The sequence below is a fragment of the Heliangelus exortis genome, chromosome 1, assembly GCF_036169615.1.
Source record: "Heliangelus exortis chromosome 1, bHelExo1.hap1, whole genome shotgun sequence".
Taxonomy (NCBI): Eukaryota; Metazoa; Chordata; class Aves; order Apodiformes; family Trochilidae; genus Heliangelus; species Heliangelus exortis.
Genome location: NC_092422.1, coordinates 53,078,721 through 53,091,011, shown reverse-complemented (window position 1 = coordinate 53,091,011; position 12,291 = coordinate 53,078,721). Strand labels below are relative to the sequence as shown.

The 12,291-nt window shown below is 43.1% G+C and overlaps 1 protein-coding gene across 4 annotated transcripts in view; it reads left to right on the top strand.

The window, feature by feature from the left end:
• Positions 1-12,291, top strand: part of FGF14 (fibroblast growth factor 14) — a 413,408-nt gene that overhangs the window by 270,577 nt on the left and 130,540 nt on the right. Inside the window, exon 1 of one of the 4 annotated variants that reach the window (XM_071742607.1) lies at positions 6,655-7,939. The exons of the other annotated variants lie outside the window; for them this stretch is intronic. Coding sequence (XP_071598708.1) covers positions 7,747-7,939 — 193 coding nt within the window. The 5' untranslated portion in view covers positions 6,655-7,746. Of the gene's footprint in view, positions 1-6,654; positions 7,940-12,291 lie in introns of those variants that run through there. 4 annotated transcript variants of the gene reach the window in all.

The following is a 12,291-nucleotide window of genomic DNA, read 5'->3' as shown; positions in this document are numbered from 1 at the left end:
AATTTTCATATTGATGACTACTTTTCTAGAGGCCATGTTTTTTTCCTAGGACTCATGCAACAAAAATCAATGTTTGTTTAGCATAATATTTGTGATGATTCCATCCCAGAGAGACTGTAAGTTCATTGCAGACTTAACTTGTTTTCTAGTTTAGTAGTAGGAAAACCTCCCAGGAGAGGATTTTGAAGCAGGTATTACAATTTAAATATTTTTATGCTCTGCCAGCTGTACTGGCTCCAGAGGAAGTCATTGTAGAGACCAGATTTTTCAGGAGTGGTGTTTTCTTTCTGTATTATGAAATTAAGCTGACTCAGGTTACACGGACTTTGAGTTACTTGGGAAAATAATACCAACCATCTGTTGCACATTTCAGAAGTCAGGCAAAACAGAGCAGTCCTGTTGTAGCTAGATAAGCAAATGCAAACAGATGTTGGTTTAAACTGTGCATATGAGAAATTAAAGCAGAAGCTCTCCATGCTGCGTTTAGGTCTGTGAATCTTAAGCTGTTTTGTGTATCTCTATAGACTAGATGTGTGTGTGTGTGTGTCTGTGTGTTAATTTTCTTTAATCATGGAATCATAGAGTCATAGAATCATAGAATCATAGAATCATAGAATTGGCTGGGTTGGAAGGGACCTCAGAGATCATCAAGTCCAACCCTTGATCCACTCCCGCTGCAGTTACCAGACCATGGCACTGAGTGCCACATCCAGTCTCTTTTTAAATATCTCCAGGGATGGAGAATCCACCACTTCCCTGGGCAGCCCATTCCAATGTCTGATCACCCTCTCCGTAAAGAAATTCTTTCTAATGTCCAACCTAAACCTCCCCCGGCACAACTCAAGATGAGAGTCATTGTTCTGTCTTGTGTCACCAGAGCCGACTCACTCTAGTGTCAGATCTGCTATTAGCTTCATTCAGCACAAAATAAATGGCAATGGTAATTAAGACTCTCTCTTTAGGGCCCCTATTTAATATTTAAAGTTAAACTCGTGTGCATATGTTGCTGCAGAAACCACGATGTTTTTAATTACCTTCATGGATTGTTCTTCAAAGTGGTTTTGATTTTTTTGTTGTATTTGTTGCTAAATGTTGTTCAAAATAGATTTGTTGGAGAGAAGTTTTGGGCCTGGGTGATCTGTCCTGAAGAGCCTCATATGATCTTTATGCTGTCCTTTTTCTTCTCTCAGTCCAGATGAGTTGTTTTGTTCAGCTCATCTCAAAAGAAGTGATATCAGAAGTAGAGAACAGATAAAGTAAAACTAGGAAAGGTTATGAAAGATATCACAGGAGGTGTGCAAAAAGTTAGAAGCCGTAATCATGTATCTTGTCATGCATCTTACCTTGCTGAAAGATCAACTGTCAAAAACAGCATAGGAACCTCTATTCACTTTTATTTGCCTTGAAGTTGAAGAAGGGTGAGCCAATGGAACTGAAAATGAAGCTCTGAGTAATTAAAGCAGTTATGTTCCTTGACACATGCATGAAACTCAGTACAGTACAGTGCTACTAGCATTGGGAAGGAGGTGAGCAAAGTCAAGAAAGCAAAGTCAAAACCAAAAAGTCAAAACCAAAATCATGTAATTTCCAAAGAATAAGCCAATATCTATTCAGTGCAGTCCTACTGGTCATCTACAAGAAAATTTTATTCAGTTCCCTAAATGAACTTGAAATCTTACTACCATAGAGATGCTCAGTCCTTTGAATGGCAGACATATCCCAGGAAATGTGTGAAAGAAATATTGCCAGCCAGTGCAGAACAAATACTGCACTAGCTAATTAAGCCTTTGGCTCTGAGCTGATACGAGACATTTGTACTTCCTTAGATGTTTATTAATGGTTATGTTCTGAGAGTTCTCTGAATAGCCAGTCATCTAATCTAGGACTTTCTTGCATGGTGGATTAATTTATTCTTCCATATACACTAACTATATTTTAATGGTTCTTCTTATGCTTGGATACATGAAGTTGAGTAAGCCCAAAGCCTGTAAGGAAGCTGGCTAAAGTATGTTTAGTCCTTTAAAAGCCATAAGGGAAGCTTTTGTCTTATTTAGAGGGATTTACTTGACATGTTTAAACAATTGACTATGTAGGACCTCTTACTTATTCAATAATTATAACATAAATATATATGCCTATGGCTCCTTGAGTGCATTGTGACTGCTGACTGAAAGCTCAGTGCTTTTGATGCAAACCAGTGTAAAAGCATAGATAGCTAAACTCTTTGAAGTAGATTACCATGTTTAATAGACTTTGTTCTTAATGTTCTTCAATGTCTAATCAATCAACATCAAGTTAAGAGTACTAACTTGTACTGTTTCAAAATTCATCTTCTTCTGAGGACTTAATAATAAATTATAAGAAGAATTATTAATTCACAAGAACATGTAAAACTTACCTAATTTAAATTGTTGACAGCTCAGTGCACAACCATACTAGTCCTACTACATGGATGGAATGCATCTAAAACGAAAAGGGATTCCTTACTGATGTATTAATATGCTCATACTGGTATAGTAATGACAACTCTGACAAATCTGACAAAACACTTTCCTATGTTTTCAATTTTTAAAAAATTAAACACTTACCAATTTACAGTGTAAGCCACGGACCATACAACTTTCAAATACCTTTTTAGGGACACAAAATGATTTTCATCTTCTTAGACTATGGAAGAACATCTAGATTCAACAATACTTACCTCATGAATTCTAGACTGTAAGATAGGCTGACTTTACAGCATCATATTGTAGAGTACTTAGCTGGATAAGGGAACAGTTTGTGCCTATTGTTCACAAGCATGTGCAAAGAAACTTTACTACGTAAAACCAAAATGCATTTAGTAGAAATCCAATAATCTGGCTTTTTATACTTCTAGAAAATAAATGCTTGTAAGGACTTGTAATGGCATCCTGGCCTGTATCAGGAACAGCGTGGCCAGCAGGTCCAGGGAAGGGATTCTTCCCCTGTTCTCAGTGCTGGTGAGGCCACACCTCGAGTCCTGTGTCCAGTTCTGGGCCCCTCAGTTCAGGAAGGAGATTGAGGTGCTGGAGCAGGTCCAGAGAAGAGCAAGGAGGCTGTGAAGGGATCCAGCACAAGTCCTGTGAGGAAGGGCTGAGGGAGCTGGGGCTGTTCAGTCTGGAGAAGAGGAGGCTCAGAGGAGACCTCATCACTCTCTACAACTCCCTGAAAGGAGGCTGGAGCCAGGGGGGGGTTGGTCTCTTCTCCCCAGTAGCTCCCTGTAAGACAAGAGGGTGTGGACTTAAGCTCTGCCAGGGGAGGTTTAGGTTAGATATTAGGAAAAAATTATTTACAGAGAGGGTGATCAGGCATTGGAATGGGCTGCCCAGGGAGGTAGTGGATTCTCCATCCCTGGAGATATTGAAAAAGAGACTGGATGTGGCACTCAGTGCCATGGTCTGGTAACTGCAGCGGTAGTGGATCAAGGGTTGGACTTGATGATCTCAGAGCTCCTTTCCAACCCATCTGATTTTGTGATTCTGTGGTTCTGTGATTCTGTGATTCTGTGACTTCAGAGTATTTGTCTTAGGGTTTGATTTTGTTTGCTTTACTTTTAATATGAGGAATGGTTTCAGGATACCTGGAAGGAGAAAACGTGTATGGATTATGTGTATGTGGGAACGTATCTGTAGAAATACTTTTTTCTTAATATTGAAATAGTTTAGGAAAGGAAGAACTCTGTACATTTTCCATGTCTGCACTGACCAAAAAGGACTAAGTACCTTGTAACTCTATCCAGCCTAATGCAAAACATACGAGTGGAAAAAAAAAAAAAAAGGGGAAAAAAGAACAAAGCCCTTAAATTGTAAGGGCATATTTGATTCTGTAAATTTTGTAGCCTATAGATCTAGGTTAGGATAGAATATAAAATTTCATTTTTCCTAATGGAAGCTCTTATAGAAGCACCTTATGTATCACTAGCATATGTATATTACACAAATATTTATGATACATTTCTGATATTGGACTTCAATGCCTGAAATCAGCACAGTGTAATTTGTATTTTAAAATTGCTGAAATGGAATATGATTTTTCCCAGTAAAAATAAATGTAAGGACTTATAATGTGGCATACCCTAGTATACAGTAAACCAAGTATTTCATGCAGACTTTGTATCTGTTGAAGGTTTCCCTCTAAAATCCATTCAAGCAAGTAATTTTAAAGATCCTAAAATGTTTTTATCTAAAATCTATAAATTAGGTGATAGAAATGAAGAGATGGTAAAATAGAAAGTATTGAAAAATCCCTTCCCCCCCTCTTTTGCTTTTAATTTATTTCATATCCAGAATTTTGTTGATCACAAATAAAATTTTATTTTAATGTATCAGATGCTATAAACAAGATATTTCCATTTACCCTAAATGCCTAATCTTACTCAGTTACTAGTCTCTCAGGTAGCTGATATGTTAATACTTCTACAATCCATGTTTTAGCAAAACCTTCAGTGTGACTGGAATTGCACACATTTTATCACAGGTTAAGACAGCAGATGGCTCTCTTGAGTTTTCTTTCCAAAACCTCAAGCTGTAAACAGCTGCTATACATTTCTGATATGCAAGTACAAAGCTATTGGTTTTGATCTCTGGAGTAAGAAACATATTTTCTCTGGTCTATAAGTGTACTGCCCATTTTCACCTTCGTTCTTTCCTTTCTTTGCCATCACCCTGAGCATCGTATCATTGAGAAATGCCAGTGTGTTGTGGCAAAGACCCAGTATTTGAAGGAAACTATGGAAAAGCAACAATAGTAGTAGATTGTGTATAGTAAATACACCACTTGGATGATATAAAGAGGTCCTTCCAGCAAAAGGACACGTGGAACCCACATCTTTTTGGAGAGAGTTCCTCACGCAAGAAGCTAGGGCTGCATGTATTCCATTCCTATATTTCTGTGGAAATCAAAGCTAGCAAAGGTCTGGCCTTTATCTCACTCTATTCCTTCTCATTCGTTCCTTCCCTTAGAGCCAGGCCAGGCAGAAACTGGGCTGGGTCCTCTCCCTTTGCTCTGTCTGTGGCGCGGAGATGCCCCAGGGCCACGCACGTCCCTTTTGCGCGCTGCTGTCCATGGTGCTGAAGGCAAAGACCGCCCTGCACTCGAGAGGGCGGCTACAGGGCCGGGACGGGAGGCAAGGAGCTGGGGACAGGGACCGGGGAACAACGAAGGAGGCATTTGTAGGAACTCTTCTGTCTGAAGGAGAATTAAGGAAAACAGCAGCGTGTCTTGTCCGCTGCTGGGAAGTATGGAAAAGAGAAGCAGTATGTGAAACTACTACAGTGAAATTTAAACTAAAAAAAAAAAAAAAACAACAAAAAAACCCAGAACCAACCAGCCAAGCAAACAAACAAAACTCTGTCTAATAGCATTAGTTAAAGTAAATGCTTAACTAAGTGCTAAATTGTAAAGGCTGTAATTAAATTGCTGCTCTGTGGAAAATTGACAGACAGCAAATCCAATGCTTGTGTTTTAGATGAATCTCTTTAGAGACACTTTAAAATAGAATTTAAATATATTATACAGATCCGATTGTGCATGTTCCTCTCCTAGTTGGTCTAGTATTAGCACAAAATCCCTGTGGAAGGGAGTTCCCACAATATACTTTTGCTCCCTCTATAAAAATTACCCTTTGTAGATTAAAGGATTTAGGAAAATAATGGTCAATATAGGAGATGTTGAAGCCTCCTCTGAAGTTACTCATGAGGTTCTGTGTTGCAAAGCAGTGAATTATTCTGGTTGGATATTTACACTTCAAAGGCTCTTTTTGTGAAGAAACATCTAATAAGAAATGGGAATATTCTGAAAACAGTATAAAAAATACGTATTTATTGCATGTTATTTCCCTATGCAAACACCTGCCCTTCCTTATAAAATAACCCCCCATTTTATTTTTTTTTTCCTGTGTAGCTGCTGGCTTTGTTTTTCTGCTTTACTCTGGTTACATATAACTTCAGCAAGCTTCACCATTAGGCTGGTAGAAAGTAAATCCAAAAAACACTGAGCTTTTATTTGAAAAGGGAGAAGACCCAGCAGAAAAGTATTAAAAGAGAGGGACAAGATATTGTATTTTACATGGTATTTATTACCTGCAGCATATTGTGAACCCCTTGGGGCAGAGACTCTGTCGGCATTCTATGTCTAGTGAGCTTGGCTGGTGGTTGTCAAATGCTCCAAGACATAGACTATGAAAAAAAAAAAAAAGCAATAATTTCACTTGATGCTGGTGATCAATGAATCTACTTACTGTGGCTGTTTCTGGGTGCCCTATGGAATTCCTTCTGTGTTTCTGAAACCTCAGAAACCAGTTTGTGTACCGTGTTAAAACTCTATCGGTGCTATAATCTTTTCTCCCAAAGAGAGTGTGTTGATTTGGGTGAAAGATTCCATCACCTCCTAGGTATGTTTCCTCCTCAAGACTCTAAATCCTTACCATGCAGGACAAACCTCCTTCCAATTGGACTACACCCCCAGACCCGTCCGTTCCGAGGAGGGGGCGGAGGCCGGGGCGGCCAGGAGGGGAAGACCGATGCCCCTGGCCCCGTTGCGGGCGGGCTGGCTGACAGAGGGGCTGCCGGGGGGCAGGGGAGAGGGGGTGCCGGGGGGGCGAGAGGGGAGCGTTCCCCTGCGCCGGCTTCCGTTCTTCTCACCCGCCTTCCACAGCTGTATCACAGCTTCCTGGGTCTGAGGAGGGGAACAGGTACCGGTGTCACAGCTGGGTGCGGCGGGGAGCCCAGGCGAGCGAGGGAGCTGGCGAGAGGGTGCCTCGGTGTGTTGGCTTGAGCGGGCGGGGGACGGGGAAGGCCATGAGACCCTCCGGTAGAGCCCCTTACCCCTTTGCCCCGCGGAAAAGGAGCTCCACACGAAGCCATCCAAAAAGCTAAGGGGGAGTGGAGGCAGCAGCCAGCACCCCACCGGTTCTCACCAGAAAACCGCATCAGCAACACCCCTTCCCTCCGCCCCTCGCCCCCTTTGCTTTTTTCTCCTGTTTTTCTCCCGTCTCTCCTCCAACCTCTGTACCCTCGCCGCCCCCCGCCTTGGGGAGGACAAAAAAAAAAAAAAAAAGCTCCGAAGCTCCAGCGGTGCGTGTGTGCGTGCGTGTGTGTGTGCGTGTGTGTGTGTGTGTGTGTAGGGGAGGCTGGAGCGGGGTGGGACTGAAGAGCCGTGATTACAGCTCTCCCGGGAGAAGAAGATTGCTCTCTCCAGATGCTGATTTCTGAAGCACTTGGCAATCATCAGGCGGGAGCCTGGAAGAGGCGGCGGTAGCCGCCCCGGCCGCGGCGATGGCAGCGGCGGGCGAGCGGGCGGCGCGGGGCTAAGGGGCAGCTTCGGGCGGAGGGGCAGCCCCGGGAAGGCGAGGCTGCCAGCCGGACCCGACCCGACCCGACCCGACCCGAACGAGCTGAGCGAGCGCGGCTCTGCCCCGAGTCCCGCTCGCTCCGCTTCGCCCCGCGCCGGCAGCCCGTCCGCAGCCATCCGCCGCCCGAGCAGGTGCCCACCCTGCGCCCGGGCACGGCGGGAGGGGCGGCGGGGCACCCATGCGGTGACCCGCGGCGGCAGCTCCCGCGGGCCGGAGGTCGGGGGTTCCCCGCTGCAGCCGCGTCTCGGGCCGGAGGAGGCTCCCGCTCGCCCGCACTCCCGGGGATGGGTCCCCGCCGGGGTTAAGCGCCCCGCCGCCGCCCTTCGCTCTGCCCGTCGCGGCGCCGGCCAGGGTGGGCGAGCCGGCGAGCAGCCATGGCAGCGGCCATCGCCAGCGGCTTGATCCGCCAGAAGCGGCAGGCGAGGGAGCAGCACTGGGACCGGCCCTCGGCCAGCAGGAGGCGGAACAGCCCCAACAAGAACCGCGGGCTCTGCAACGGCAACCTGGTGGACATTTTCTCCAAGGTCCGCATCTTCGGGCTCAAGAAGCGGCGGTTGCGGCGCCAAGGTGCGTCCCTGTGGCCGGGCCCGCACAGAGAGGGTCCCGGGGGAAAGGGGGGGGCGGGCGGGAGAGGGCAACCTGTGGCGAGAAACTTCCCGGGCCGGGCGCCACCGCGGCGGAAGGCGCCCATCGCCGTCCCCGCTGCTCCCGGCTCCCGGTTCCCTGTCAGCGGGCGCGGGGCTCCGCTCCGAGTCGGGACCCTCGGTCAGGACTCCCTGCTCGCCACCTGCCTGCCTGACGGTGCCGCCGCCCCGCCCCGGGCCCCGCGGACGGCGGGCCCCGGCCGCCCTGGGGCTCCGGTGTTGGCCGCGGCAGGTGGGCTCCGGGGCAGAAAGCCCCTCGGGGGAAGCGGCCGACTTGGCTTCTGCCCTGCCCGTTGTTCCGCGTGTCCCCGTCTCCCCTGTGTTTTTCTTGTAAAGGACAAAGAGCCCACCGCGTGGAAAACCTTTTAATTTTCCGATGTCTGTGAACCGCCACTCGCACAACCCTTCCCTAAGCTGCCCTCTTGGCTTCGGTAGGTGCAGCTTGGCTGTAGCGCAGGGGTCCCGCTCCCCAGTGACTTCCCAGTTACCAAAATAAGAGATAAATGGCATGGCCGGCAGCTGTGGGAAAGCTTCTCCACATCCCTGTGGGCACCTGTGTGCAGGTCTGGCTGATCACTGCCCATCCCAGGGCAGAGCCTCGTCATGTAGACCAGCATCAGGCCAGGTCATCCTTGGGAAAGAAGACCTAAAACTGGTATCATAGTGATTGCGTTGTTATCAGTGCTTTGTGTTAGAACCCTAGAAATAGGACTTACATGGTATTGCAATGAGTTCTCTCTCTCTCTCTCTCTCTCCCCCCCCCTTTTTTTTTTTTCTTTCTTTTTTTACTTTGTGGTATTTATCTCAATATTCAACAGCGTTCAGAAATGGTGATGATTTATTTTGTACTCGCCCTCAAGAAACAAGTAGTTTTAGAGCAAAAGGGTTGTATTATGAAGAGCGAAAAAACCTTGATAGGTGGCTGATAGCGACCAGTAAAAGAAAAGCCACCTTCTCTTACATTAGAGAATGCCACCATGTGTTGTAGTTTGGTATGTATACTACAGCTGCTCTTTAGGCTGGGTCAGAAGACAATTTTACAGAAGCATAATCTGTGATTTCTTCTGATGGATCCCTCCTCCTTCTTTTCCGTGCTTCATACTCGGTATAGCGCAAATTGGCAAAATTCACACAATTCTGTTTTAACATGGCTTTTTTTTATTATAAGGATTATTTCTAACTCCTAATGCATGCTAAACCTTGGCATGTTTAGACAGTGCAGTGATGTAGGGAAGATGAGGAAAAACATGGTAGTGGCAAAATCTGTGGTGGCTTATTTTTAGGAAGTCTGCATTAGTGCATAAAAGGAAGACTAGAGTAGTTTTTTATGATAGTGGATTTATATGTATGATACTTGTTCACAAAAACAAGTTAAGGGATATTTACTAACTGAGCAATTGTTCTTGACCACCTGTGCAGTCTTATTTGTGTTTTTTACTGTATCGTGGTTTGGGAGGAGATTACTGTCTCACAGCATCGAGATGCCAAATGTTTTGTTAGGTAGGAAGGGGCTTTAAAGAGACTCCTGAACTCATCTTTTTTTATTCATTCATTTTCATAAGGCACTTTGTGACATTCTTAAATAGGAGAACTGGATTAGAATATAACTCAGCTGTTAACCCATATCACTGATACGGAGTATTTCAGTAAGGATAATCAGAACAAGGACCACTCACTTGTAAAGTCTGCAGCATCAGATCCCCATGTGTATTTCCTCTAAGTAGACTACAAATGGAGACATGGCAATATTTTTCCATTGATTTACATGGAGGTCTCAAAATTACTGCTCATCCATAAGAATTCCTGCTGAAAAAATTGCTATTGTGCCTTTTACTGTGTATGTTCATGGTGCATAAAGTGATGGATAGAGTACCTGTGGATTCAAAGTTTCATGCTATTTAGGAGGGAAACAGAAGAAACAATGAAGCAGAAGTCATTACTTAAAATTCTTAATGAATAATCATTTGGAAAAAAACACACACTGTAAGGCTGATTGCTTTAGAAGTACCTTACATGAGTTACAAAATTAACATTTATGAGAGTGTCTTTTTAGGTTTCCTCAACTACGTTAAATAAACACTGAATTCTTCATTGAAATCAAACTGTCAAACCCATTAAAATAAGTCTTTGCCAAGTAAAATAGGATGCATTTTGAAACATCTGTTGTCAGAAAGGTGCTGTGGGATTTTGACAAATAAACCTGGTGTAACTGATACACAGTGTCATGAGAGCATTGTGAAAAATGAGCTAACGGAGATGTGACAAACCATCCATAGCATTCTCATACAGTTCAATGGAAGAGTAGAAGTATATGTAAAACATTTTTCATGTAGAGGAGCAAAAGCTAGACTGGAATAAAAAAGTGGTTTGCCTTGTATTTACATATGAAAAATAAGTGTCTTCCTACCTTTGAAATAATCAGGCAGCAAAAACTAGTGATGCTGCTTTTTATATTAAAAAATATACATTTACTCTTGTACATACATGTGTATGTGAATTAAATACATAGAAATGCACAATGTATTCAGGCTTACTAACATGTTAGCAAACTTTTGAAAATTTTCTTTATTTTTAAACTCTTCTTAAAAAATACCTTCTAGTATTCTTGTTCAGTGGGATTTATTAGTGACCAAATTAAGTTATTATGAGTATATAACAAGCTAAAATCACATGTATCGCAAACTGGATATAACATTTTTCTGCCACTGTGACTAACTTTCTGTTCATGGTCCTTCCATTAGGGGCATCCCAAAATATCAGTGTGTTTTGGGAGTCTAACATTTAGAAAGGATAGCATTAAAGATGCATCCAGGAGCTCACTCAAGGTGAAGAGCACTATTTGTGTTTGCTTTTATATTGTCTCTAAAATTATCTCATGATAATTTTAAGCAGCTTTTTAAAGACTTCGGTTAATGAATTAAGCTGGAAAAGTGGAATTATGAATCTTTCTCTCCTGGATTAGTGGTTGTTCGGTTACAATGGTTTAATTTATGTTAATGTAGTCACAAATGGGAGAACTGACAGACAAGATTTTGAGTCTTTATGAGAAATAACCTTATATAACCTGGGGCTACCCGATAAAAAGAAGAAAATAAATACCAGTTCTTCACCTCATGCAACTTCAGTGCACAGAGATAAAAAAAATGTATGTTTTTCACTAGTGCAAATTCAAACTTCTTAGCCTGCATTTCCATTTATATATCTGGCTTTTCTGCTAATGTGAAAAACCGTCATTTGGTTAATTAGGTCTCTTGAGAGCATTCCACTGGAAAATACTCAACGTTTAAACGTATTAAAAACCAAGTGTGATGTTTACTGGTTCTGTGTGCTAAAGCTGCATTAAGACTTCTAAATTTATACATAGAGTGTATGAATTTTGGAATGCCTTGGCCTCTGATTTTGTACATTAATATTTATGAGAGAGACCTAGGGAACATGTTCAGAAAATGCACTGATTAGATTTTATTGCATATACAAAGGTAATTTAATTCTCCAAAGAAAGCATTTTTGGAAAATTCCTCAGTGTATTGGCTAACATTTTGTGGGAGACGTGGGAGTGGCCCATAATCTTAGGTGTAAGATAATTCCCCATATACATAGTGCCTTAAATAGTTCTACTTGTAGGAATGTCAGTGGAACTGAAATGGGGATCTGTGCGTGCAGGTTTGTGTGCCTTGTTTCTTGAAGCTTAAGAAACTGCATCAAATCCCAGTCAGTTAGCTCCAACCTTGGGTGATCTGGCTCACTCAAAAGTGTCAATGGGCCAGAACCTGTAGCTGTGCTTTCCTATGTGACTGTCCTCATAATTAATGCCTCTTGGCAACTCACAGCTACTCCACAGCTACTGCCCTGTCTAGATGCATGACCATCTTGTTATCCTGAATGTTGAACTGGTGTTGCTTATTCTTCATTAGTTTTCTTCAAATGATTGACCCACAACCCTTTTTGAACCATAAACCTAATATTAACAGTATATAGATTTTTTTTTATTCAAAAAAAAAGAATCCTTCATTGATGCTAATCTGTTTAAAGGACTGCATGATCATCACAAACTGTAAATGTGTAAATATGATGGTTCTCATGGGAAGGCTTATTTTGAAACTATTTTTAAATATGAAGACTGTGTGTTAAATTTTCTTTCCCATGCGTTTAGTGTTTCACATAGACCCTGTGCTTGCTAAGGGAGGCTTGAAAAAGAAATGTAGCAATGGTTGGACTGTAATTCTCTTATTTTGAACTGGGTCTTTGTGGTGGTAAAAGTGATGAATGAGATGA